Source organism: Neofelis nebulosa, chromosome 2 (assembly GCF_028018385.1).
Source record: "Neofelis nebulosa isolate mNeoNeb1 chromosome 2, mNeoNeb1.pri, whole genome shotgun sequence".
Lineage (NCBI taxonomy): Eukaryota > Metazoa > Chordata > Mammalia > Carnivora > Felidae > Neofelis > Neofelis nebulosa.
In genome coordinates, this window is record NC_080783.1 from 38,568,404 (window position 1) to 38,594,850 (window position 26,447).

At 38.9% G+C, this 26,447-nt stretch overlaps 1 protein-coding gene across 10 annotated transcripts in view; it reads left to right on the top strand.

Moving 5' to 3' along the window:
- Window positions 1-26,447, top strand: part of ANKRD44 (ankyrin repeat domain 44) — a 348,903-nt gene that overhangs the window by 294,948 nt on the left and 27,508 nt on the right. For all 10 annotated transcript variants that reach the window (XM_058710350.1, XM_058710333.1, XM_058710356.1 and 7 more), the window contains exons 18-23: window positions 4,009-4,210; window positions 8,996-9,083; window positions 10,127-10,244; window positions 11,890-12,106; window positions 15,662-15,749; window positions 25,539-25,622. In XM_058710350.1, coding sequence (XP_058566333.1) covers window positions 4,009-4,210; window positions 8,996-9,083; window positions 10,127-10,244; window positions 11,890-12,106; window positions 15,662-15,749; window positions 25,539-25,622 — 797 coding nt within the window. The remainder of the gene's footprint in view (window positions 1-4,008; window positions 4,211-8,995; window positions 9,084-10,126; window positions 10,245-11,889; window positions 12,107-15,661; window positions 15,750-25,538; window positions 25,623-26,447) is intronic.

A 26,447-nucleotide genomic window follows, 5' to 3' on the forward strand; every position in this document is an offset into this window, starting at 1 on the left:
AGCGTCTGACTCTTGGTTTCAGCTCAAGTCATGATCTCACATTTTGTGGGTTCAAGCCCTGCATCAGGCCCCACTGCTGTCAGCCCAAAGCCTGCATGGGATCTTCTCTCTCCCTCTCTCTACCTGTCCCCCATTTATGGACATGTTCTCTCTCTGTCTCTCAAAATAGATAAATAAACTTAAAAAATAATAAATACATGAATTTAAAAAAATTTTAAGAGTACAAATGCAATAGCCCAGAGGAGGAAATGCATGTATTTAACCATGGGGTAGGAGGTGGGGTTAGTGTGGTTGAACAGAGTGAGTGAGGGGGCATGCTGATGATCAGGGTAGAAGGAGCCCTAATCCTGGGGTGCCTGGGTAGCTCAGTCGATTAAGTGTCAGACTTCAGCTTCAGCTCATGATCTCACCATTAGTGGGTTTGAGCCCCACATCGGGCTCTGTGCTGACAGCTCAGAGCCTGGAGCCTGCTTCGGATTCTATGTTTCCCTCTCTGTCTCTGCCCCTGCCCCACCTGTGTGCGTTCACATGCACATGTGCTCTCTCTCTCAAAAGTAAATATTTAAAAACAAAAAAGACTGGTGGTTACTTAAAAACAAAGAAGAAGAAGAAGAAGGTGGACTAATCCTAAGGGGCCTGAATGGTCATGGAAAGTTTTGGATTTTATGATCAAGGAGGGAAGAAGCCATTGACTAGTTTTCATCAAGGAGTGATATGTCCAACTTGGGTTTTAAGAGATTTCATCTGGAGACCATGTCAAGAATAGATTGCAGTGGGGCAAAGATGGAAAGAAAGTGTTTGCCATCATCCTGGCCAAAGAGAATGGCCCTATGGTGAGAACTGGGTTAATTCTGGATATAATTTTAGAGATGATCGTGGATTGAGGGTTGCCACATGACACCTGTTTGTGAATTAGAACAGAGGTGTAGGGGGTTGGGGATAGATGTTTTCCTGCCAGGTGCCTGAGAACCTGAGGACAACTCTGTGTGTTGAGCAAAAGGTGTCCCTTCCTCTCAGCAGATGCATCCCCGTTCCCGGGCATGGCAAAGCTGGGATCAGGAGGAAGAGGCTATCCTTCAACACACACTGGCGCCAGCGTCCCAGGGCCCTTGTATAGGGCTACAACCCTGGTCTTAAGAGGGAAGACAAAGATGACCCCAAAGTTTTGGGCCTGAGCAGTTAGAAGTATAGAGTTGCCATTTGCTGCAATGGAGGAGCATGAGAGGCATATATTCAAGTGGAAAGATCAATAGGCAGTTGAATATATAAGTTTAGAAGTGAGGGGTGCCTGAGTGGCTCATTTGGCCTCTGATCTTGATTTAGGCTCAGGTCATGATCTCACGGGTCATAAGTTCAAACCCCGCGTGGGGCTCTGTGTCCATTGTGCAGAGCCTGCTTGGGATTCTCTCTTTCTCCCTCTCTACTTTTCTCCTACTCATGCTCTCTCTCTCTCTCTCTCTCACAAAAACGCATACATAAACTTAAAAAAACACAAGTTTGGAAGTAAAAGAAGTTAGAAATGGATATAAATTTGAAATTCATTAGCATATGAATTATTATACTGCATATTATAGGTAAGATATGTCTAATACATAACATAATAGCCACAATCATTCACAAAAGTAATATAAAGAAAAAGTATTAAAACTTAAAAATTAAGTACTCTTAAATTCTGTGGGTCCTTTTATGTTCAGTTTTTGGTATTGTTATGAACATATACTTAGGAAAACAACTCAAGTGACTCTTAAAAAGGTAAGATGAAGTAAATCCATATGCTCCTTGCTTTACCTCCCTTTTCTAGAGGTAGCCAGCATTAACAGTTACTTTTGTGTTTTTCTAAGATTTTCTATGAATATAGAAATATACATAGATATAGATATGTGTATATTTGGATATGTTTGCTTTTTATATGAATGAGGTCATGTTATATGTGCTATCTGCAGCTTACGGTTTTTAAAAAAGTTTTTGATAGATTTTGTCAAGTCTCCTCAAATGTCATACTATATATACTCCCAGCAACAGAGCATAGATTGCTTTTTTCACCAGGTCTTAACAAATACCGGACATAACCAACCTTTTTTTTTTTTTTTCCCAAGTTTATTTATTTTGAGAGAGAGAGAGAAAGCAAGGGAGGAGCAGAGAGAGAGAGGGAGAGAGAGCGAATTCCAAGCTGCCGCACTGTCAGCACAGAACTAGCATGGGACTTGATCTCACCGTTTGTGAGATTATAACCTGAGCCAAAATCAAGAGTCTGATGCTTAACCGACTGAGCCACCCAGGTGCCCCTGGACATGACCAAACTTAATCATTGTCAAGCTGGTAGTTGAAAAATAATACCTGAAAAAAATTATATATTTTCTCCATATATTCACTGGCCTTTCGTATTTCTTTTTCTGGGAGCTGTCTTTTCATGCCCTTTGTACATTTTCCTAAGTTTTAAAATGGTTTGTAAGAGGGGCGCCTGGGTGGCTCAGTTGGTTGAGTGTGTGACGTCGGCTTAGGTCATGATTTCCCAGTTGGTGGGTTCGAGCCCCACGTCAGGCTCTCTGTTGACAGCTCACAGCCTGGAGCCTGCTTCGGATTTTGTCTCATTCTATCTCTGCCCCTCCACTGCTCATCTCTGTCTCTCAAAAATAAATAAATGCAAAAAAAAATTTTTTAATGGTTTGTAAGAGCTTTTTATGTATTAGAGATATTGATCTTTTGTCTGTGCTAAGCCCTTTTTCAAATTCATTGTGCCTTGAGCAATTGCTGCAGTGGGAAAACAAAAAGTGCTGCTGACATAAGAGGGGACTCTGGCTGCTGAAAACCCCTGGAGGCAGATTATTCCTGTATCTCCTTCTTTACTTCCTTGTCCCCCATCTTTCCCCTTCCTATCCTTATCCCTCTTCTCTCTTTTATTTCCAATGTCCTCAGCCTTGTGTGTGCATATACAATTTTTTACCTTGTAGACTTAATGAAAATTATCCCTCAGTCTTTTAATTTTGTGTTTTAGTAATGTGAAGCTTCTTAACCTAACATGGCATAGGACCTCATAATAGGTCTGAACTTGGTGCTGGTACATGAAATACACTTCCATAATTGTGTCTGTGTTTTCATTATAATCAATGGGAGAAGTAAAGGAGATAGGAGGAAGCATCGACTGGGTACAAGATAGGATGGGGAAGCCTGTGTGATTTTATTCTTTCTATCTTCCATGGGAGGTGACTTTTATTGCTCTCATTTTTATAAATGAGAAAACAAACCCTAAGTGAAATTCAGAAACTTGCCAAGGGTCCCCTGCTTAGAAATTAAAATGCCGGTGGGGTGCCTGGGTGACTGAGTCGGTTAAGCGTCCACCTTCAGCTCAGGTCATGATCTCACAGCTCAGGAGTTTGAGCCCCTCATCAGACTCTGCTGACAACTCAGAGCCTGGAGCTTGCTTCAGATTCTGTATCTCCCTATCTTTCTTCCCCTCCCCCCATCTTGCACTCTCTCTCTCTCTCTCTCTCTCTCTCTCAAAAATAAACATTAACAAAACAGAAATTAAAATGTTGGACTGCAACAGGTCAGTATGCTTCTGTTGAATTACCAAGTCTGCATTGTTTTCAGTGATTTTTTTCCCCCAGGTTTAACAGAAAAGTATCCTGAAAAAATATTCTAATTGTGTTATTATGTTTAGGACTGAACTGATAGAATTAATATATTAATTCATTCAGCTGCTTGTCTATATTATATTATTAGATTGATAGATATGAATATAAGAATACATTAATAAATTTAGTACGTTTGGAACAAATTATTTGACAAACAAGAAAGAACATGAAGAAATTCATATGTACCAGTGAGGCTTGTGCATTATCATTTTTCAGTCTCTCTGGTTTGCCTGTTTCAATAATTATCCCAAGCATCTTTTATGTGCTCTTTGCAGGGGTCTTCAACTGTGACCTTGGAGGCTTAGCCCCTCATGTGGGTTGTTGTGGGATTGGAAGTGAGTGAGCATTTGTGTCGTTGGTCTCTTCTTTGCAGGCCTACAACGGGCACCACCAAGCCTTGGAAGTCCTTCTGCAGTCGCTGGTGGACCTGGACATCAGGGATGAGAAAGGCCGCACCGCTCTGGACCTGGCTGCCTTTAAGGGACACACAGAATGCGTGGAAGCACTTATCAATCAGGGCGCATCCATCTTTGTGAAAGACAATGTAACCAAAAGAACCCCACTTCATGCCTCAGGTGGGTCTTGCCATGAGTCTGGTTACTGTAGTTTTACGGCCCACTTATAAGTCCAAGTAAAAGGATGGCAGCATCTTCTTGCATCCCAACTTTAAAAGTATCAGTTTTCTTTCTACATCAAATATGCCTCCAGTCTTCTAAAACGCTTTTGGTCTACTACCCACTTGGAGATGATTAGTGTTTTATGGCCAGGTAGGCTCTGGCCTTCTTCTTTTAGAGAACAGTTTTAGGTTCACAGCAAAATTGAGAGGAAGCTACAGAGATTGTCTATGCACTTCCTGTCTCCCCCCACATAGCCTTCCCCATTATCAGTATCCCTTACCAGAGTCATACACTTATTACAGTTGATAAACCTACATTGACCCGTCATAATCATCCAAAGTCCATAGTTTACATTAGGGTCCACGCGTTATACATTCTATGAATTTGGACAAATGTATGATTATGATGGCATGCATCCAGCATTATAGTATCATATAAAGTATGATATTGTAAATACTGCCCTAAAAACCCTCCGCACTCTTTTTGGCCTTCTTAACTCAGAAGGGAGTTCAGAACCTTGGCCAATGGCTATCACAAAAATTTCTAAACGGGAGGCAAGGTGTAATGTGATCTTCAAATGAGTTACATAGACAAAATCACACAGCATTTTAAAGCATAAAATTAATGATATTTCTGGGCTGTTTCGTAAAAGGTGTCATGAGACAGCATCAGTCTGCCAGTCTAAACGATGCTTCTTAGCTTCTGCTCTAATTCTTGATGCATCAGGTAAAATAAACAAAGACTTTACATCAGGTAAAAATAAAGACTCTTAAAAAGTATATGCATATATATAAAAAAGTAAGTAATTTGCCTTTCTATTGGAGATTTTTCTCCAATATACATAAAACAAAACTCTGCCAAAACATTTCTGGCTACATACACAGATAGAAAGGTAATGTGGAAGAATCTCTAGCTCAGCTAAGACATAAATTCTTTGAAGTCAGGAATTCAAGGATATCAGCCTTTGATCAGAATAGTAGATATTGTCTTTTTTTTTTTTTAATTCATTTATTTTGAGAAAGAGAGAGAGAGTCTACACATGTCCACATGCATGCACACATGAGCAAGCAGTGGGGGGACAGAGAGAAAGAGAAAGGGAGAGAGAGAATCCCAAGCAGGCTTCGCACTGTCAGCACAGAGACTGATGCGGGGCTTGACTTCACAAACCATGAGATCATGACCTGAGCCGAAATCAAGAGTTGGATGCTTAACCAACTGAGCCACCAGGCACCCCAATATTATCTTATGAAGAGAAATAACTATCATATTCAGACCATGAAATAATGGGTGGATTGAAAAATAAAAGAGTAAAGACAGTTTTTCAAAAGACTTTATAATTCTTGTTATTTGGAAAAATGTTAGCTCTTGTGGCACTATTTCTATATATATCCCTGAATTTCCAAACCACTGAAGAAAATCAATATGGAGATTGAAAAATCCTGGTGTTACCTAATTATCTGGAAATGATTGCTCCTGGAAGAATTTTTAGCCATGAGATCAGTAATGGATGGTACGGTTATAAATTATACATTCTAATTTCCCATCACATTTAGTCTTTTTGGTATTTTTGGTAATATTGTAAAGTATCATTACAAAGTTTGGTATTCTAGGCATTCTTGGTATTATTACAAAGTTCATATTTAGATCTCTTTTTTTTAGTTTAATTTTATATTTTTAAATTTATATCCAAGTTAGCATATAGTGCAACAATGATTTCAGGAGTAGATTCCTTAATGCCCCTTACCCATTTAGCCCATCCTCCCTCCTACAACCCCTCCAGTAACTCTCTGTTTGTTCTCCATATTTAAGAGTCTCTTCTGTTTTGTCCCCCTCCGTGTTTTTATATTATTTTTGCTTCCCTTCCCCTATGCTCATCTGTTTTGTATCTTAAAGTCCTCATATGAGTGAAGTCATATGATATTTGTCTTTCTCTGACTAATTTCGCTTAGCAGAATACCCTCTAGTTCCATCCACATAGTTGCAAATGGTAGCTCTCCTTTTTAAAGATTAGTTGTCTATTATTCACGGCAAACATCATGCTTTAGTTACCATGTACAGTACTTCCTGACAATTACAAAAGGCCTATTTTTATTGTGGAAAATTGTCCTTGTTAACAGGTAAACAGTGAAGGATAATCATTGTCACTCATTTGCCACTGTGACATAGGTTGTGGTCCAATGGAGCCCCCTCGTGGTCGAGACCACTCAATCCTTTTGGATTTCCCTCAGGTCATTCATTAAAAAGATACAGGCCGTCATTTGACTCTATTCTCCACAAAATGTCTGCTGTGCAGAAGCTTTCGCTTGTGCTTCCAGAATCTTTTCCAACTCATTTGAGAGGCCAATTGTTTTTTGTTTCAAATCCTGGGAGTACTGTGAGAGGCGGGAGCCAGGATGGATATTAGAGGTTTTGGCACAGATCGTTGCATTGACAGTTGTGGCCTTTGAGCAGTATGAAAAATGGCTGTCACTCACAGCCAGGGAGAGGCTGAGCTAGTCTGGGACAAAGCTGGAGTTGGCAGACACAACTGAAGGAGATGTTAGCATCTTTTTGCTAGAAGGCAACTGGGGAAAACATAGTGTATGGGAAGCCAATAAGAATTCTGGTTTGGCGACACTTTTACACTAGAGGGGAATTATAATTACCTGAGGGCTATTAGCTAAGTTCAAAAGTATACCACCCTACCCCCTGCCAAAAAAAGCACACCACTGTAGAAATTGGTTTGTTCTCCAGCATACTGGGCGAGTGATGTGAACTTAGATAATTTTATTGTCTTTTTCTCTTTGGCCAAAAATCAGATGTCTTTGGAACTATTATGATTATGAGTATTTAATGAATAGCAAATTGATATAGAAAGAGGAATCCATCAAAATATACCTGTACCTTCATGAACCCATTGTCTATAGTGTGTAGCAATCATTTCTCTGCTGATCATTTCCTTTTAAGCATACATTAAATTCTTGCCTATTTTACCAGTGGTAATAGGTTTAATGTAATTTTTAAAACAAAAAACAAAACAACAGCAACAGCAGTAGATTGCCTGTACATCCAATCCCCAAAATTTCCTCCTGAGATACATAAATGGAACATTGCTGAATGAGCTGAATGCAGTGGTCTACAAAATGTGGGCATTATTCCTGTAGTTAATTTGTGTTGTGTCAATGAATGGAAGCTAATTCTAATATGCATTGTCCCTGAAAAATATGTCGTTAAGTTAGCATTCTCTCACGACTGGCATGCAATAAAAAGAACTGTAAAATGCAGCTCTTAGAAGAGGCTTTATCAACCTAACATAGCTGCATCTATGCCCTTCTCTCTCCACAGCCATAATGCGGTAAATGCAATGTGTCTTATAGTGTTCTCATTGTTCAGAGAAGAGAGGAGGTCACGTTTAGAATTTTATTTTATTTTTTTTTTAATTTTTTTTTTTTAACGTTTATTTATTTTTGAGACAGAGAGAGACAGAGCATGAATGGGGGAGGGTCAGAGAGAGGGAGACACAGAATTGAAACAGGCTCCAGGCTCTGAGCTGTCAGCACAGGGGCCCGATGCGGGGCTCGAACTCACGGACCGCGAGATCGTTACCTGAGCCGAAGTCGGCGCTCAACCGACTGAGCCACCCAGGCGCCCCACGTTTAGAATTTTAAACATATTTGTTCTCATCATACTCCCTCAGTGGAAACCCATGTCTTTTGTAAGGCTGTGGGTTCCACTCAACAACCTGGAGGAAAGTACCTTAGCCCAGTAGATTATCCTTCCAGGAGGCTTACTTCCCAGCCCCAGGGGGGCACCACCACTCCCCAGAGTAGAATCTTGCCTGGTGCACACAGGGGTGAGATCTGGTTATTTGGGCCCAGCGGGTCAAGGCCCAGTGGACAGCCCACCTTTGGTCAGCTGGGTGAGAAGAAGAAGGGGCAAGGCGGTTGCTAGAGTCACAGCTCAGCCAGGGAAGGAACTGAGGGGCCAAGGGGACAGGCAGGTGGCAGCCATGGAAGCCAGTGTAAGAGACCTTGGAAGACTTATAAACCTAGGGCAGAAGTTTGAGGAACTCTGGGACAGAGCTGTCTTCAGGCCACAGAAGGCGCATCCCTGAATCCCCTGGGAGCCTCTAGTCAATCAAGGAGCAGTGACCCCAGGGCTGGGTACCTTTCCAGTTTGAGGCTTTAAGTCACCACAAATCAACTGAATGATTGTTCTTGTCTACCTATAAATGTGAAGTCTAGGAGAAAACAGGCAGGACCTGTTTGCATCTCCTTTCCTCCCTTCCTCTGCTCCCCTTTGCCCTCCTCCCCTCCCATCCTGTTCTACTCTCCTGTTTTCCGTCCTCTCCCTTCTTCCTTCTTTTTAAAAAGCGCTAGAGGCAGGCTGGACATGGGATTATATAGAATTGGGTAACTCTCTTCAAGGAACACAAAAGATAGTTAGCTGAAAATTGAGGAGAGGATATCAGTCCCATACAAGGAGGGAAGAAAGGACATCATTTTTAAGGAACACACTCTCAATGCAAGACCAGGAAAATGGTAGGTGAGGACCAACGTACCCTAATGGAAAGAAAGGGAAGCTGAATCGACTAGTAACAAACATTGGAGCGTGATGTGCCCAGCAGCTAGCACCAGCTGGAAACCTGAGGTATCTGTCAGCAGCAGTTGAAAACCACTGATTTGAAGTCTAAATAAATTTCACTTTGGAAGGATACGTGTAGTGCTGGTCTGCTAAAAAAATGTCCCTTATTTTCCTTTTCAGTAATTAATGGTCATACACTGTGTTTGCGGCTATTACTAGAAATTGCAGACAACCCAGAAGCAATTGACGTGAAAGATGCCAAAGGACAGTAAGTCTTTTTAAATCTGGCCTGGGGTTGACATTTCAATTACAATAGGTAACTGGTTAATTCTTTAAACAGTTAGGAGGGCTGCCTGCCAAGTTCTAGTTTGAGGTATATATTTGGGTGAAATTAATAGTTGAAAGCCCAAGAATAATGAAGGGCCTTTGTGCTAAAGTATATATCCAAGAAAAGTATGGGGTGGGGGCTGTGTATCTTGATGAAAAAGAGCCAACTTTTGTGGCCATGTGTCCTGGGCTTTCTTTAATTTGTTTCTTCTTTGTATCCATTTTTACCCTCGTCTGAAGCTGCTGCATTCCCATTTTTTTAATTAATAATGAGAACATGACAGACCTCAAGAGGTTATCGCTATCATTTGAAAAAATCCTTCATAATTTTGTCCTTTCGGAGTTTGTTTTTCCAAAGTATTTTCCGTCTGTTAGCCTATTCCCCCACCTAATCTTCTCTTACAGATAGGAAATGCAAAGCCAAAAACAAAGCACTAGTGACTCACTCCAGACCAATGAATTAGTGTCAGAGTTCAAACCAGAACCTCACTTCCTGGGCCCCAACACTTTGTTTTTAACTCTAGATTTGTCAGAATTTTCTTTAAGGCAGTGAAGTTTTGATCAAATAAAATCTTGAGCAGACGTCCAACATAGGAAACTGTGAAAGTGGAACTGCAATGCTAGAAGTAAGAGGGTCTCCTCCATAGACACACTCCCTCCTCAGTATTTGGCGAATGCTACATGGGTTTGAAAATGATGGGATTAACATGAACCTTGTGAGAAGCAACCCTGTCCCCCCTCTATTGATCATTCCACTGACACCATTCCACATGGCCTTTAGAGACCAGAGGTAGAGCATATAGCTTGTTCCATGGACCTACAGCAAACTGGGGACCCTCAGAAAACATTAAGCAGTTGTTAAGGGGAGAGGGGAGGGGGGGAGAGAGAAGGAAGAGAGAGGTGTTTTCCCTCAGGAAATGATGTGGTTTGGGTTTTTTTCCCCCCAATCTTCTTTTCAAAAGCCTAATTTATTTCTCTCCCTAGAACCCCGCTGATGCTTGCAGTAGCATATGGCCACATTGATGCTGTTTCATTGTTGCTTGAAAAGGAAGCAAATGTAGATGCTGTTGACATCATGGGCTGCACAGCTTTACACAGAGGGGTATGCACATCTTCCTCAGCTTTAGTAAAGCAATTTTGTAGTGAGCTTGTTTCCTCTTCTTTGCCCCCATATGAATTTTTAGTAAAAACATTATTTTCGAAGATAACTAATAAAAGTCAGTGAAAAGGAAATTACAGGGGTGCCTGGCTGGCTCAGTCAGTACACCATGCGACTCTTGATCGCAGGGTCATGAATTGGAGCCCCACGTCGAGTGTAGAGATTACAAAAAAAAAGAGAGAGAAGAAATTACAAAATCTTTTGCAAAGGTAAAATAATGGCAGGTACTCTTAGATCCTGCTCTTCAGATTTCATGTTAGATTATGATAATAGATACATGAACACCTGCTGTTGATAGAATTGATTCTGTTTTATGATTATATGCAAATCATACAAAATTTGCAAAAAAAAAAAAAAAAAGTAAACCTTAAGGAAGAAAATCACAATCACCAGCAATTCTACCTCCTGGAGATAACCACTTTTTAGTAAATATATCCCCATTCTTTTTTGCTGTAATGTGCATTTGTTTTGAATTTTAAAAAGAGAGAATACTGATGATGTTATTTGGAACCTGCTTTTTTTTTCTAAGTAGATCAAGGACTTTTTTTCCATGTCACTAAATATTTTTTTCTTTTTCTTTGTTTAAATGTTTTTATTTAGGGAGGGGGACAGAGAGGGAGAGACAGACTCCTAAGCAGGCTTCATGCTGAGAGACACGGGGCTTGAACTCACGTACCATGAGATCATGACTTGAGCTGAAATCAAGAGTCAGACGCTTAACTGACTAAGCCATCCAGGCACCCCTCCATGTCACTAAGTATTTTTCTGCCGCATTATTTTAATCCTCCATTTTGCTTAGGAGGTATAATTTATTGTAGTGATTACCTAGTTTTCAGTAGCCATGCTATTTCTAATTGTTCTTTTTTACAAATGTGGACCCATTCTCCACCTAAAATATGTATTCTGTGACAATTTCCCACCTGAAATACGTATCCTGCTGAAATATGTATCCTTGGATGATTCTTCATACATATCTGCTAAAATTTTTTTAATGCGTGTCAAATAAACTAAATGAAACAAAAACAAATTATGAAATTGCTATTTGGGGATAGTGCTAAACACTATGATAAATGAAAAGAATAAGAACTCTAAGTGGTTAGTATCATAATCGTAGTTCTTATTTTTTGAATACTTCCTGTGGTCCGTGTCACAGGCTGGGAGCCTTTACATACCTCACGAGGCCTCACAACAACCTCCGAGTCATTATGACTATTCCTGCTTATAGGTGGATAAAGTGAGGCACAGAAAGGCAGATTGATTTGTCCAAGTGTCATAAGTGGGAGCCAGGATTTAACTTGCACCTTCCTGAATCTGAAGCTGGTATTTTCCACTATATCACGCTACCTTTCAAGTTTATGTTTGGAGAGTCAGGAGATGTTTCTGAAGCGCTGGTGCTCACAGACTTCTCCGTTAGGAATCTTGCTGGGGTTGTGCTGCCTCTTCCCTCCGCAGTAGGGCAGAGTCTGCTTGCCTTAAGGCCCAAGTGTATGTCCACTTACTCTGAGCCTAGCCTCACCTAGCCCTGCTTTGCTTCCTGCATCTCTGCCCTTCTGAGATGTGTTTTGTGTTTTTAATTGCAATGCCTCAGATTATGACAGGCCACGAGGAATGTGTGCAAATGCTGCTGGAACAAGAAGTGTCGATTCTCTGTAAAGATTCCAGAGGGAGGACACCCCTGCACTACGCGGCGGCTCGTGGCCATGCCACATGGCTGAGCGAGCTGCTCCAGATGGCACTTTCCGAGGAGGACTGTTCTTTCAAAGATAACCAAGGCTACACGCCACTGCACTGGGCTTGTTACAATGGTGAGTTGATTGTCCTTGGACTGTTTCCAGTAGACTTCCTGCCTGCCCGGTACCACTGTGGTCTCAGTGGAAGTGAGAACATAGTGTAACATTGTAAACCATGGTTTCCAATCTTTCTATATCTAAGATACCCTTTTCCCCCTTCATGACTACCATGATGCCCTAATGCAGTAAAAATTCACTTTCCTCTTTTTTTTAATTAAAAATTTTTTCTTGATGTATATTATTTATTTTTGAGAAAGAGAGAGAGAGCACAAGTGGTGAGGGTTAGAGAGAGAGGGAGACACAGAATCTGAAGCAGGCTCCAGGCTCCAAGCTGTCAGCCAGAGACCAATGCAGGACTTGAACTCACCAACTGTGAGATCGTGCCCTGAGCCAAAGTCGGATATTTAACCAACTGAGCCACCCAGGCACCTCCACTTTCCTCCTTTTTGTTAACCTCTAACATGTAACTCCTATTCAGAGCTTTGGATGAACTGAAAGAACTAGTTTTAATCAGGGTTTCTGGTTTGCATGAGATAACCAGAGATCCTACAAGGAATTGAAATAATAAAGCTAAAAAAGCAAACAAAAAAATATGATTGTAATAATCTGTCACAATTGACCACTAGTAGATGCATGATTAATTTTTTTGGCATTTCTTTTTATGTCTTATATCCCCTATTTATTTAGTAGCACTTGTTATTTGGGAGATTTTTAAATTTTTATTTCACTTATTTGAGTAAAAAAGGAAAATGCATACTAACTGTAACATATCAAAAATACTGAAGTGCCTAAAGTAAAATTGTCTCCATTTCCAAATTTACTTTCTGATGTAATTTGGTGTATATATATTTCATAATTTTCCCTTGAGAATAATAAATAAATACAATTATACATGCACCTATTTTTAAAAACTAGAATCATAGAGCAAATATTATGTAACTTTCTTGTCACTATTTACTTAACTTTCCATTGCAGATACTCTGACAAGTCAATATGTATCACTATACATTGATCTTTTTAATAGTTGTATATTTTGTAGCACATAGCTGGATAGATACAGGCATGTGTGAGTGTGTATACCAGAATCTATTATTTATTCATACCATATCCTTGTTGACGAACATTCAAATTGTTTTCAGGTTTTTTCCTATTACAAACAATGCTGCAGTGTGTATGTTCATATTATGGTAACTCGAGTTCTGTCAGATGTCCCCAAAAGTGAAATTGTTGATAAGAGGGCATACATGCCCTAAAATTTTTTAAATTTAGTAAATTATACCATATTACTTGGCAAAAAGAGTATAAAGATTTATTACTCCATCAAACGTGTATATAAAACTTACTATCTTCTTAAGCCTCTGCCAGCCCAAGATAGTATGTCTTTTTTTTAATTTTTGTCAGTTTGAAGGGCAAGAAACAGATATTTTTCAATTTGTGTTTCTCTGATAGTGTATTTATTTATGTATTTGTATTTCCTCTTCCAGACGAAGAAAGTGTCCTCTTCTGGACATTACCTTTTTCATCTGTTGCTCATTTTTCCCTACTGAGTTGTTTATCATTTCTCATAGTGTTTGCGGAAGTACCTTGTGTTAGAAATATGAATTCTCCATTTGTTATGTGTGTTGCATTTGTCTTTGTTCCTTGTTTATGATATCTTTTTGATGCAGAGATTTTGAACTTTAAATGGTTGAATCTATCAAATTTTTTTCTTTTATTGCATCTAAGTTTCCAGTCTTGCTTAAGCAGGTCTTTCACCCCTAAGTGTATGTGGATATTTCCCCATGTGTTTCTTACTCAACTCCTATAATTTTATTTTTCCATTTTTAATTCTTCTATTAAATTTTTCACTCAAAAACTATGATTATTAGGTCCAGAAAGGTTTTTGGGTGCCCTGATATATCAACGTAAGACCTTTCATTATGGTTTCATTAGAGTCTTCCTTTTTTCAGTGGTTCCGACTTTGGTGAGAGCCACATTTTGCTGCTTGTTCGACTTGATTTTGCTCCTTCCCTGCCATTGGTGGATTGTGATTTTTTTCTCTCTACTAATGGATGAGAGCTCCCTAACCCCCATCTGAATCAAGCTGTGAGATCTCTCTGGCACTGGAAAACCTACAGGAAGGGGGAAGACATAAGAGTGCTGATTATAAACCGCATAATTTAGACTGGAGTGGGATAGTGTGGGAATGGCAGGTGCCTCTGTTCTTGGGCCCATCCAGGTGCAAGGAGGGAAGGGGGAGACCCTCTCCTGAGCAATCACCTTGCCAGTGCAGCCTTTCAAATCTGAGGTTCAAGCTCTCATTTTCCTAGAATCCCCTCCACTGAGCACTTAGAATATTGAAAGTTGTACAGGGATCCTCAGTCCTCCCCACACAGATCTGAAATTGGGATTCACATAGTCTTCAAGGAATGGTAGGTGTAGATGCTGCATGAAGCTAGGTCCTTTGGGGGGAGTCATACTAATAGAGGGAAGCCCCTCTTCCCAGCACTTCAACAGTGTCTAGGGTGGTTCGAGTGAGGGTTGGATATAGTTGGAAAGCTAAACAGTATAACTTGAATAAAGTTAGGCGATTTTATATTCATCACTTCATATGCTTCCTTTTCTCTCTAGAGGTGCAAGAAAGGTTTGACTCACATTTTAACACTTAAAATTAGACACATCTATATAATTCTGAGGTGGACCATAAAAGAACTCTAATTTAGCACTAAGTTTAACCAAGAAGAGGTTCAGGAGAACAATCTATATTCCAAAGCCAAATAACTTTGCCTTCAACAATTGTACCTCGTCTCACAAAACACATATAGGTCCTTTATCAGCTGAAAACTCCATCATCCTGTGACCTAGGTAGGACGGGCATTACTAGTCTGATATTTTATATATGGGAAACTGAGGCTCACAAATCCCAAGTGAGTTGCCTAAGTCAGGTGACAAGTAAGCTGACAGAACTAGGACCTTACTCAACTCAAATTCAGTTGATTTAGAAACTACTTGTCATTTTGCTGAAAATAATTCCTCATATTCATTCCTCTACTTATTAAAAAAAATACTTATTGGGTACATACTATTTGCTGGGAACTGATCTTGGTGCTGTATTAAACACGTGTAGTATTTTATAGTCAAAGCCCTTTTTCACCTGCATTATCTCAAATACTAAATTCTATCAATCACATCTTCTTTCCTGAATTAGGTTGCATAATTGTAAGTGAACCTATTCGTGAGGGTGAAAGGAGAATTTCCTATGGTAAATATGGTCAAACAGGCATATCTATGTCAAGCATCTGGCAAGAGCTGAGGATGATACAGAATCTATTCCGCTTGCAAATGAGGTCTCTTCTTTATCTCTTTCTCTCCACCAGACCATATGGCCTTCACTGTTTCATTATGTCTCAGAACACCTGTGAGCATAGTTCATAACATTTTGGCATTTTGTGAATTTTATTCCATGGAGAATGAACATGCAGCCAGTTCAGGAGAATTCAGTCGAATTCAATACTTAATGAAAAAGAAAATAGATTGCGTTGAACAAAATTTCTTTCTGGGAAATCCCTAAATTCTTCTGATTCCTTGCAGGTAATGAAAACTGTATAGAGGTACTTTTGGAGCAAAAATGTTTTCGAACATTTATCGGTAATCCCTTTACTCCACTGCACTGTGCAATGTAAGTAGAAATGCTGGAAGTTAATGGTGTTCCTTTAATCCTTTTAACTACATGCAAAGAAATTGCCTTTTAGGGAAGAGATGGGCTTTTATTTTTTATTTTTTTTTTTATTTTTTTTCAACGTTTTTTATTTATTTTTGGGACAGAGAGAGACAGAGCATGAACGGGGGAGGGTCAGAGAGAGAGGGAGACACAGAATCGGAAACAGGCTCCAGGCTCCGAGCCACCAGCCCAGAGCTTGACGCGGGGCTCGAACTCACGGACCGCGAGATCGTGACCTGGCTGAAGTCGGACGCTTAACCGACTGCACCACCCAGGCGCCCCAGTGAGATGGGCTTTTAGACTAGAGATAAGACCAATATATTCCATTTTGCTGCTCATGGCAAATAGGTCTGATAGCAAAGTGTGGTCCCTAGTGTTAATGATTTTCCAGGAGCTTTTTGTAGAGTGCCCAGGTTTCCAGGGGGCTCACATATCACCAGAGGAAAACTACATGAAGGGTAATGGGTGACTGCTAACACGCACGTTACACACACACCAGGTGAAGAGTTCTTTAGATGTACCAAACTCTAAAAATAAGTTGGGGTTAGAAACAATGTACCTATGGATGATTGGAAAGACATTTTATAGCAGGAAGACTTTTTATATATTGTAATTCTCCATTCTTCATAGGTTGTAAATTCTTTTTTGATGAATGTAATTTTTTCTGCCATGTCATAGTATGAATGTTTAGAGAATACAGTGACTGTAAGTCCAACTTCCACAGTCAGCCTGGAGGATCATGGTCACCTGGGGCCTGTGTTTACCCAGGGGTTCGTATTCACCGGGGCAATGATGGTCAGCCTAGGGACCCAAGATTTGGGAGTGCTTTGTCTATGCATTTCTGTGTGCTTCACATGCAGCTGGGTCATTTGATTGAAAGATATTGGAGGCATAAAATGACTCCATAAAGAAAGGGTAAGGAATAAAGAGTAGGGGTGATTTTAAATTTGAAGGAAGCATTTCTTTGTCACTTTGGTATCCCCCCAAAACCTAACATGATGCCTTGTATAAGTGGTATGCAGTAAACACCTTCCTGGATGTAGGGGTTCTGAAGACATGCTGGGAATACAGAACGTGTGCCATTCAAATGGTTAAAATGATTAAAGAAGACATTTGAAGTGATACAAACAATCTTTATTTTGCACTTCATGAAGCAGACTGTCTGCACTTTGAAGAGTTCAGAGAACTGCAAAATGGGGCGGAAAACAGGAAGCTTTTACAGAATAAAAAATCGGGAACAAGGAAGAGAAGGAATAAAAATGCCTGATTAGTGGGGCACCTGGGTGGCTCAGTCAGTTGAGTGTCCAACTTTGGCTCAGGTTGTGATCTCACGGTTTGTGGGTTTGAGCTCCACATAGGGCTCACTGCTATCAGCACAGTGATCCTCTGTCTCTCTGCCCCTCCCCCATTCATGCTCCCCCGCTCTCAAAAATAAATAAACATTTAAAAAAAAAAAACAAACCTGATTACCTAGGGTTACAAATCTGAGGTATCATAGGAATGGAGCAATCACCCATATACCTTGGTGATTATTAATTGGTTAACTAGATGGTCTTATCTCTGGGAAGATGGAACATTTATAAGAACATGAAATGTAAAAGTTTTGTTTTGCTGATGTTGTTTCCCAGGACCAGTGGTGCCTCGTCTACTAAGGAAAGGTTAATGTGAGATCAATTTGACAGTTCTTCCTCCTCCCTTTGATCAACCTCTGGCCAACCAAGAGGTTTGAGCAAAGGTGATGTTGAAAGCTATTCTCAGTTACCATTGTCTCTTTGGGTGTCAGTATATATTTCACAGGAGGAGATGATGTCAGGCTTACATTCTAGTTGGAGGGAGACTATTTGTTAGCTTATGGTTGCACACACGCGTCTAAAAACCTTGAGAGAACAACATACCAGGAGCAATAGACCAGGAAGATAATTATTAATAGTAAAAGTATTCCTTGGGAATGCAAGCTGGTGCAGCCACTCTGGAACACAGTATGGAGGTTCCTCCAAAAACTAAAAATAGAACTACCCTACGACCCAGCAATTGCACTACTAGGCATTTATCCAAGAGATACAGGTTTGCTGTTTTGAAGGGACACATGCACCCCCATGTTTATAGCAGCACTATCAACAATAACCAAAGTATGGAAAGAGCCCAAATGGCCATTGATGGATGAATGGATAAAGAAGATGTGGTATATATATACAACCGAGTATTACTCGGCAATCTAAAAGAATGAAATCTTGCCATTTGCAACTACGTGGATGGAACTGGAGGGTATTATGCTAAGTGAAATTAGTCAGTCAGAGAAAGACAAATATCATATGACTTCACTCATATGAGGACTTTAAGAGACAAAACAAATGAACATAAGGGAAGGAAAACAAAAATAATATAAAAACAAGGAGGGGGACAAAGCATAAGAGACTCATAAATATGAAGAGCAAACTGAGGGTTACTGGAGGGTTGTGGGGGGGGGATGGGCTAAATGGGTAAGGGGCACTAAGAAGTCTACTCCTGAAATCATTGTTGCACTATATGCTAACTAATTTGGATGTAAATTTTAAAAAATAAAAAATTAAATTAAAAATAAAAATAAGAAAAAAGTATTCCTAAGATTTGCAGGACATTCCTGAAACAGGGTCCCCATGAACCAAACCAACTAGAATCAAACCAAGAAATGGTCCCAAAGAGGGGATACTTCTTTAAGCCAGTTGGCCTGTTAATGTATCTTGTATAACCGTGTTTCCACTTCCCTAGAAGTATTATCCAGCAAGCTTGTTCTAGAGAAACCTAGACATTAGAAATCAGGAGAAAGTTTTTGATGGACAGAACCACAGAGTCACCAGTATTATAGCAAATCCAACAGTAAGTTGAGAGTTTGATTACCCTCCTTTGCAGTGGCCTGACATATGTGAGTGATGGCATTCTCTTTCTAGGCCAGCTGAAGGTGAGAGGTGGATGCACGAATCATAAAGACCTTCATGGTATAATAATTAGGGAAAAAATGGCCAAAGAGGGAAAGAGGAATGGAGAGAAATGTTCTTGATCCAACATCTTAGGAGGAAACGGTGTACTTCAGTGTCAGCTACTAATCTTCACAGTCAATTTGATTTTGAAGTCTCTGGCATTGGCCCAGGACCAGATGTCAGATGAGCCTTCTACAGTCATGAGATTTGTACACCTTGTAATTTGGCAGCAGTGTCAGTGATCAAGGGTACTTCGTAGGGTCCTTTCCAGGAATTTCATTTTGCAAAAGCATCAGAGTAAAACAATAACTGCCTGTATATGACAAAGGACTTAAATAGGTCTATTGTGGAAGATCCGATAACAATTGCAAGGAATTGACAAGGAAAGTTGGTAATTTTTGTTACACATAACATTTAACATGATAAGTAGAATTATGGACAGATAAAATTATACCAGAATGCATCAGAATTTTAGGAATTTTATGCAATTTCTGGAACACTTATGATAACGTATGTATGCTCACCATATAACCTGAAAACATCATTTCTTATCTGACAATGCTTCCTATATAATTTAACATACCAAATAAGCCTGATTAGTTTAATATTTATCCTTTCATAAGGAAAGAGAAAGAATCTTTTGAGATGTTTCAGGTACCTTTGAAAAATACCCAACTTCGTTCAAGGTCAAAAAGACTTCATTTAGAATTTTATTTGCGGGTGGGGTGCCTGGATGGCTCAGTTGGTTGACCATCCAACTTTGGCTCAGATCATGATCTCATGGTTCATGAGTTCTAGCCCCACATCAGGCTATGCACTGACAGCACAATAAACATTAAAAAAGAGAATTTGTTATGGAAGAACTTTATCAAAAATATCAACAGATTTTAAAACACTTGGTCAAATAGGATCATAGGTCACTGTGCAACAATATTTAGTTATCCATTTAACCAAAGTGATAGTTAAAGACTTTAAGTCTTTACTTTCAAATACAGAAAACTTCATACTGGCTAAAAAAACAAACAAACAAAAAACTCCTTAGCTCTTTTTCTTAAGTAATTAAAGACCCATTGGGGACACCTGGGTGTCTGACTCTTGATTTTGGCTAAGGTCATGATCTCATGGTTCATGAGTTCAAGCCTCACATCAGGCTCTGTGCTGACAGCACGGAGCCTGCTTAGGATTCTCTCTCCTCTCTCTCTCTGCCCCTCCCCTGGGCTTGTGTGCATGCATGCACACACACTCTCTATCTCTCTCAAATAAATAAACTTTTAAAAAAAGTAAGATAAAACAAAGACATGATAAAGATAGCATAAAACACATTAAACTATTTTGGTAAGAAATAAATCTTTTGCTTTTCAGGAGGATTTCTTAAAAGGTTAAAAAAAAAACACCTTTGCTTATAATTTCTTATTGAGTGCAGACCAATAACCTAAAAAAAACAAAAAAAAACAAAAACAAAAAAAACCCGTTGTTCTTTTATTTAACAGAGAGAAAACCAAATTCTGATTTTGCACTAGTGTACTTTTGATGCTAAAACTCATTTTTTTAAACTTAAATACATCCATTCCAATCTTAGCCAGCTTGACCACACATAGAATTCCTTTTCCAAGATTCCTTTTCTGCAGGTCTTTTACAACTTTTATATCCATTCAGATTTTATACTAATTTTCCTCTCTCTTTCTTGTTCCAGAAAAAAAGTCATTTTACTTTAGTAAAAAATTACTTTCCCTTTTTTCTTATCAAAATAGTCGAATAAACAACAACAACAACAAAAACCCGTATCTTTCATACCTTTCCTTATCCAAAAAAATACATTCTACTTTTATTACCTACCTTTCTTACACAGTTATTTTCTTTCACCCTTATTATGTCTCAATAATTTTAATTGATTAAACTTCTTAACCTCTAGAGCCCTAACTCCTAGTGAAAACTAAGAAGTAAGCAATAGTGGATTGTCTATTACATTAGCATTCGGTGGATTGGCAAATTTATAAATAAATTTCATAATTTTGAGAAGTATATTTCTCCCACATAGTACATTTTTCAATGTGGTATAAAACATGTTTACAAACAGAGCAAAACATCTCTAGCACCTTGGTCAAAGGAAGCCAAAAGTAGATAAATCTATGTTCAGTAATTAATGTTTCAGAATTTTATGTTAATTGGAAATGATCTATATAGTCAATGAATATCCATCATTTAATTTATCTCGTATAACTTTAAAGCTTCAGGTTACCAAAAACATTTTGGAAACTTTTCTTAAGTATACACACCATAAAGCATAATTATTGTTGAAAAGTTTATTTACAAACTTTTATCTTACTTACATCTATATTTTTTCTTACATCTATTTAATTTACTTGTGCTTAACAATTGTTTAGATCACTCATGAAAGTTTCATGAGATAGTAAACAGCTAACAATCATCTTAAATTACCTTTCTTGCTGACAAATTCTGTAACAGTGATGACATGAGCTTATTTGATTTTTAGTACACATAAGTAGAATGAAAGTTTTATGTCTACATTATACATCCTGATAATTCTGAAGACATGCCTGCTTTAAATTAAACCAACCATCCTAAAATTATTCTTTGTTTACCGAAGATAACCTAGATCATGGGAACCTGAAAAACGTTTAGGTTAGTTTCTATATTTCAGAGAATCTACTTGACTTCTGTACGTGCTTAATATTCTTTTAAGCCAATTAAATAGAGCTCTTTACAAATTAATTTTGGTAATATTATCAGGAAGTAGAAAAAAACATAACATACATACATAGACATACATACACATATAGATGGATACAAACAGAAATCTTACAGCTTTTGTTTTCAAATTTTAGCCTTTAAACAGGTATGATAATGCAAAGCTCGCTAGTTTATTTAAAAAAAAACAACAGAGTGTGTGGGTGGTTCAACTGGTTAAGCGTCTGGCTCAGGTCATGATCTCATAGTTTTTGAGGTTGAGCCCCACATGGGGTTCTGTGCCAACACCTCAGAGCCTGGAGCCTGCTTCACATTCTGTGTCTCCCTCTCTCTCTGTCCCTCCCTCACTGGTGCTCTCTGTCTCTCTCTCTCAAAATTAATAAACACAAAAAAATTTTAAAAAAGAAATTGAAACAACAAGGAAATCAATTTACAAATCAATAACAAAATTCTTCAAAAATTGGAGATGAAACATCATACTTACTCTTCCACTCACACTCTCTCTCTCAAAAAGAAATAAACATTTGAAAAAATTTTTTTAACAAAACAAATACATAGATCTAAATTTTGTTTTTGACAAATGGAATTAGTTAAGGTTATCTGCTCAGATGGCTTAAACCTCTTTACTAATATTTGAGGAGAAAACAAGATTTAAAAAAAAATTTAAGTTATTTATTTATCTTGAGAGAGAAAGAGCACAAGTGGGGTAGGAGCAGAGAGAGAGGAAGAGAGAATCCCAAGTAGGCTCTGTGCTGTCAGTGCAGAGCCCAATGTAGGGCTCAAACTCACCAACCATGAGATCATGAACTGAGCTGAAATCAAGAGTCTGAGACTTAACTGACTCAGCCACCTAGGCACCCCTAAACATTTTTTTTTTAATTCCAGTATAGTTAATATACAGTGTTATATTAGTTTCAGGTGTACAATATAGAGATTTAGAGATTCCGTACATCACCCAGTGCTCATCAACACTTAGGATTTTTTATTTCCTAGTTTTCAAATAGCCTTTCTTTTTTTCTTCTTTTTTCTGACAAGAATTATTTCCCTGAAATGTGCATTTCAAACAGATGGCCTACAAACAAGTTCCTAGAGAAGACCTTTATAACATTTACATCTCAAAGGCACAGGGAAAGAATGCAGTAATTCTTTCTTCCAAGAAGGACTTCTGTTTCCTAAATCTAGGATTTTACAATACCTACAAGCCTTTTGAGATGAATAGAGGATATTTGGGGATTGATAAAAAGGATAGGTGAGCTTTTTCTGTTCTTTAAAAACCGAATTTGTAAGGCAAGGAAGGTTGGTTTTAATTCCCCCCAAAAAGGGGGCTGACCTACTCATCCAACTACATTATCTTTAATTTGCTTTTTTACATCAAGGAGAAAATCTTCCTTCAACTAAGATAGAAATCAAAGGCTTCCTTTGTTCTAGATTTAGAGCTGTTTGTCTTTGGAATGCCCCTGGTCCCCCACTCCCAACACCAGGTACATAGTTTCATTTAACGTAGTGGAAAGGCCTAAAAAAAAAGTTACTATCAGGCTCTGAATAGTAGCCTTCCTATTTGGCCAACAACTTCCTATTTGGCCAACTTCTGACCATGAAGCAACTTAAAAAAAAAGAAGGAAGGAAGGAAGGAAGGAAGGAAGGAAGGAAGGAAGGAAGGAAGGAAGGAAAGAAAGAAAGAAAGAAAGAAAGAAAGAAAGAAAGAAAGAAAGAAAGAAAGAAAGAAAGAAAGAAAGAAAGAAAGAAAGAAAGAAAGAAAGAAAGAAAAAGAAAGAAAGAAAAAGGCATTTCCAATATCTTGTCAAGTTTCAGCCTGGGCAAACAGTAAATATCCCTGGCAATACTGAACAACCCATGGAATGCAAGAGGTGCCCCCAAAGATGGTGCAAAAGATACTACTCTCCCAAGATCCACAGCTACCTCCTAAAGATTGCCAAAAGAAAGAAGGATTTAGGACAAGCAAGAAGGCAATAGCAGTCCCTGGAAGAGAAAAAGATCAATAAACCAAATTCATAAGAGTGAATTTGGAAAGGAAGGGAAAACACAAAATTATACCTTCCCCTCTTGACCAGGCACCACAGAGACCAGAAAAGCTGAATCTGGTAAGAATTCTCACTCTTTGCCTGCTCTTGCCAGTTTTCCCAGGATCCCATCTGCAGGCTCCAGAGTGAGTGGAGTTTAATGTAGAGAATATTGCTCTGGTATGTGTCTACCGGAATTTGGCAAGATTTTTCCATTAATTTTAATTTTATTTCGACTTGGCTGTTAAAAGGAATAACTTATAGCAGTTTACCGGAGAATTCCTTGGCATCTTATCAACACTGGAGGGGGCCCATATAATAGGGGCCCTCCTTTGAGGGTATATATGGGGACATTTGAGTTGGTATCAGAGGATTTGCACAAAACCTTCTAGGACAATCTTTTCTCCAGTGTCCTGGTAGATTGCAAATGAGACACCAATTTCTGAGCCAGTGTTTTGATGATGGTGCACTGAGGTGTTGTTTTAAGTTTCTGGCCTTGGAGCAGTTGTAGCTATAGGGCCAGTAACTCTGAAAAGACTTGTTTACGCTCTTGTAGCCTCTTAACAGTGGAAAGGCAATTCAGAAGTGAATTAGTAGACTGTAAGTACTCAGGTAAAGGAGGATAGAGGGCAGTAGTAGGAGTCATATCAGTCTTACAGTCTTTATTTCAGGTACCTCTTGTGTCTTTAATTTTTCATTAACCTTTTGCAATGAATCTTTCAATGAAGCTACCTTGGAATCTTGAAACCTTTTGGAAGCTTCTGCAGACCAATAAAAATAGGCATCCCATTCTCTTTGTTGATTTGGGAACCCTTGCTTTCAAGTCTTCTTCTCAAAGGAACAATCTTACCTAATTGGAACATTCCCCATGATGGCCATTTTAATTCTGGGTTGTCTTAGTAAGAGTTTGCCATTTTCGTAGGTATCCATCGCATCTGGGACCACAGTTCTTAGACATAAAATAAGCAACTGTGCTGGAAGGCAGAGTGCTCAATTCTTTGAAACTTGAGGATGTCATTTCTTTAGCTAAGCCTAGAGTCTCTTGGAACCAAATTAATACCTGAGAGAGATGTACCATTGAGTTTGGGATTTGTGTGGTGTTTTACAGTGTACCTTGCTGCATGAAATTTTCTTGAAGTTGTTGGGTGACCTAGTATGAATCTAATCTGTTCCATGACCAGCTTATCACAGAAGTATGTGGTGAGCACTGTAACAGCTTTTAAGTGCCCAGCCTATGCCCATCAATTTTGTGGCTTTGATTTCTGAGATTCTCATTAACAAAAGATCTATTACTCGTCACAAGCATTCTTTACAATGGTGGATGCCCTAAGGGCTTTGAATAGTCCAACTTGTGCCTACTTAGATTTTGATGTGCCATTGGTCAAAACAGTCTGCATTTTTGCAGACTTTTAATTTATTTCCCCAAGTCTCCCAGTGGTTTATGCTGTAGACTTACATCATGGTCCCTGTTAGTTCCACAACTGCTGTCACCTAACTGTCCCTGAGCCTTTTCTGAATCATAGAACCTCTCTGGGAACTTTAATGAACACTTTTCCCTTAAAAAGTTTTGGATAAAGTGCGTTTGGCCTGGACCGTTTCAGACAAGGGAGCGGACCTCAAATCCAAGAGTGACTCACCCCCGGCCCTTGGTAACCAGAGGAGAATGAACTCAGGGTTAGGCAGGTGCCTTGCTTGTCTTTTCCTCTTGCAGGCTGTTAGTAGTCAGCTTAGAATCCCACCCTCATCACCTGTTAAACTGATTAAAGAAGACAATTTAGGTGATATACATCTTATTTAATGCTTCCTGAAGCAAGCAGTTCTCCAAACTCTTGAGAATGGAGACTGCCTGCTTCATGAAGCATTAAATGAAGTTCGTTCGTGTGATCTAAATTGTCTTCTGCAATCATGTGAACAGATCATAAACCCCAGATATTTGAATCAGATTTTTTTTAATGTGTCAGATTGTTAAAATATATAGTGCATAGGAAGATGGAGTAGGAGGAAACATGTAATTTTTTAAAGAGTGATACCTTAAAATGTAAACCTTATTTTCATTTTAGAATAAATGATCATGAGAATTGTGCGTCATTGCTACTTGGGGCCATAGATTCCAGCATTGTCAATTGCAGAGATGACAAAGGCAGGTAAGTGATACTGAGATGGCATGCCTCTTGTCTTGATCAATCTTAGTCTCTGCTTTGTGGTTGTAAAGTAGCCAAACATTTATTTTTTTGTTTAGTTTAAAAAGTAATATAGGGGCACCTTGGTGGCTCAGTCAGTTGAGCATATGATTCTTGATTTTGGCTTAGGTCATGATCCCAGGGTCTTGGGATTGAGCCCCACATCAGACTCTGTGCTGAGTGTGGAACCTGCCTGGGATTCTCTCTCTCTGTCTCTCTTTCTCTCTTCCTCTACCCCTCTTCCCCACTCATACTCTCTCTCTCTCTCTCTCTCTCTCTCTCTCTCTCAAAAAAAAAAAAAAAAAAGAACAAACAATAAAAGTCACAAAAAGTAATGTAAAAGCATGGCTTTTAAAAATTAAATATAATGAATATGTAATTAGGAGAAATCACTCTCTTATCCCAGAAGCCCCAGCCTCTTCCATCACCTTAAATTGATCTTTTCACATTTTTATATTCTACCAAGTAATTTCTACACAATAACCACAAACATATGTAAAAATATATATACTTATGCTCTTATGCAAATGGGAGAATTCTGTTGCAATGCTCTGCTTTTAGGGTATCTTGGAAATCTTTTCATACCAGAATATGTAGATTTACCAGATTATTTTTGAAGCTGCATATTACTTCACTGAATCGCTATACTCATTTAATCAGCCTGCCTTCTAGTGAAGAACATTTAATTTGTTTCCAGTATTTTGCTGTTTCGCAGAGTGGTGCAGTGAGCAGTCTAGTATATGTGTGTGTTCACATGACCAAGTACATCTAGGAAATAAAGTTTTAAAC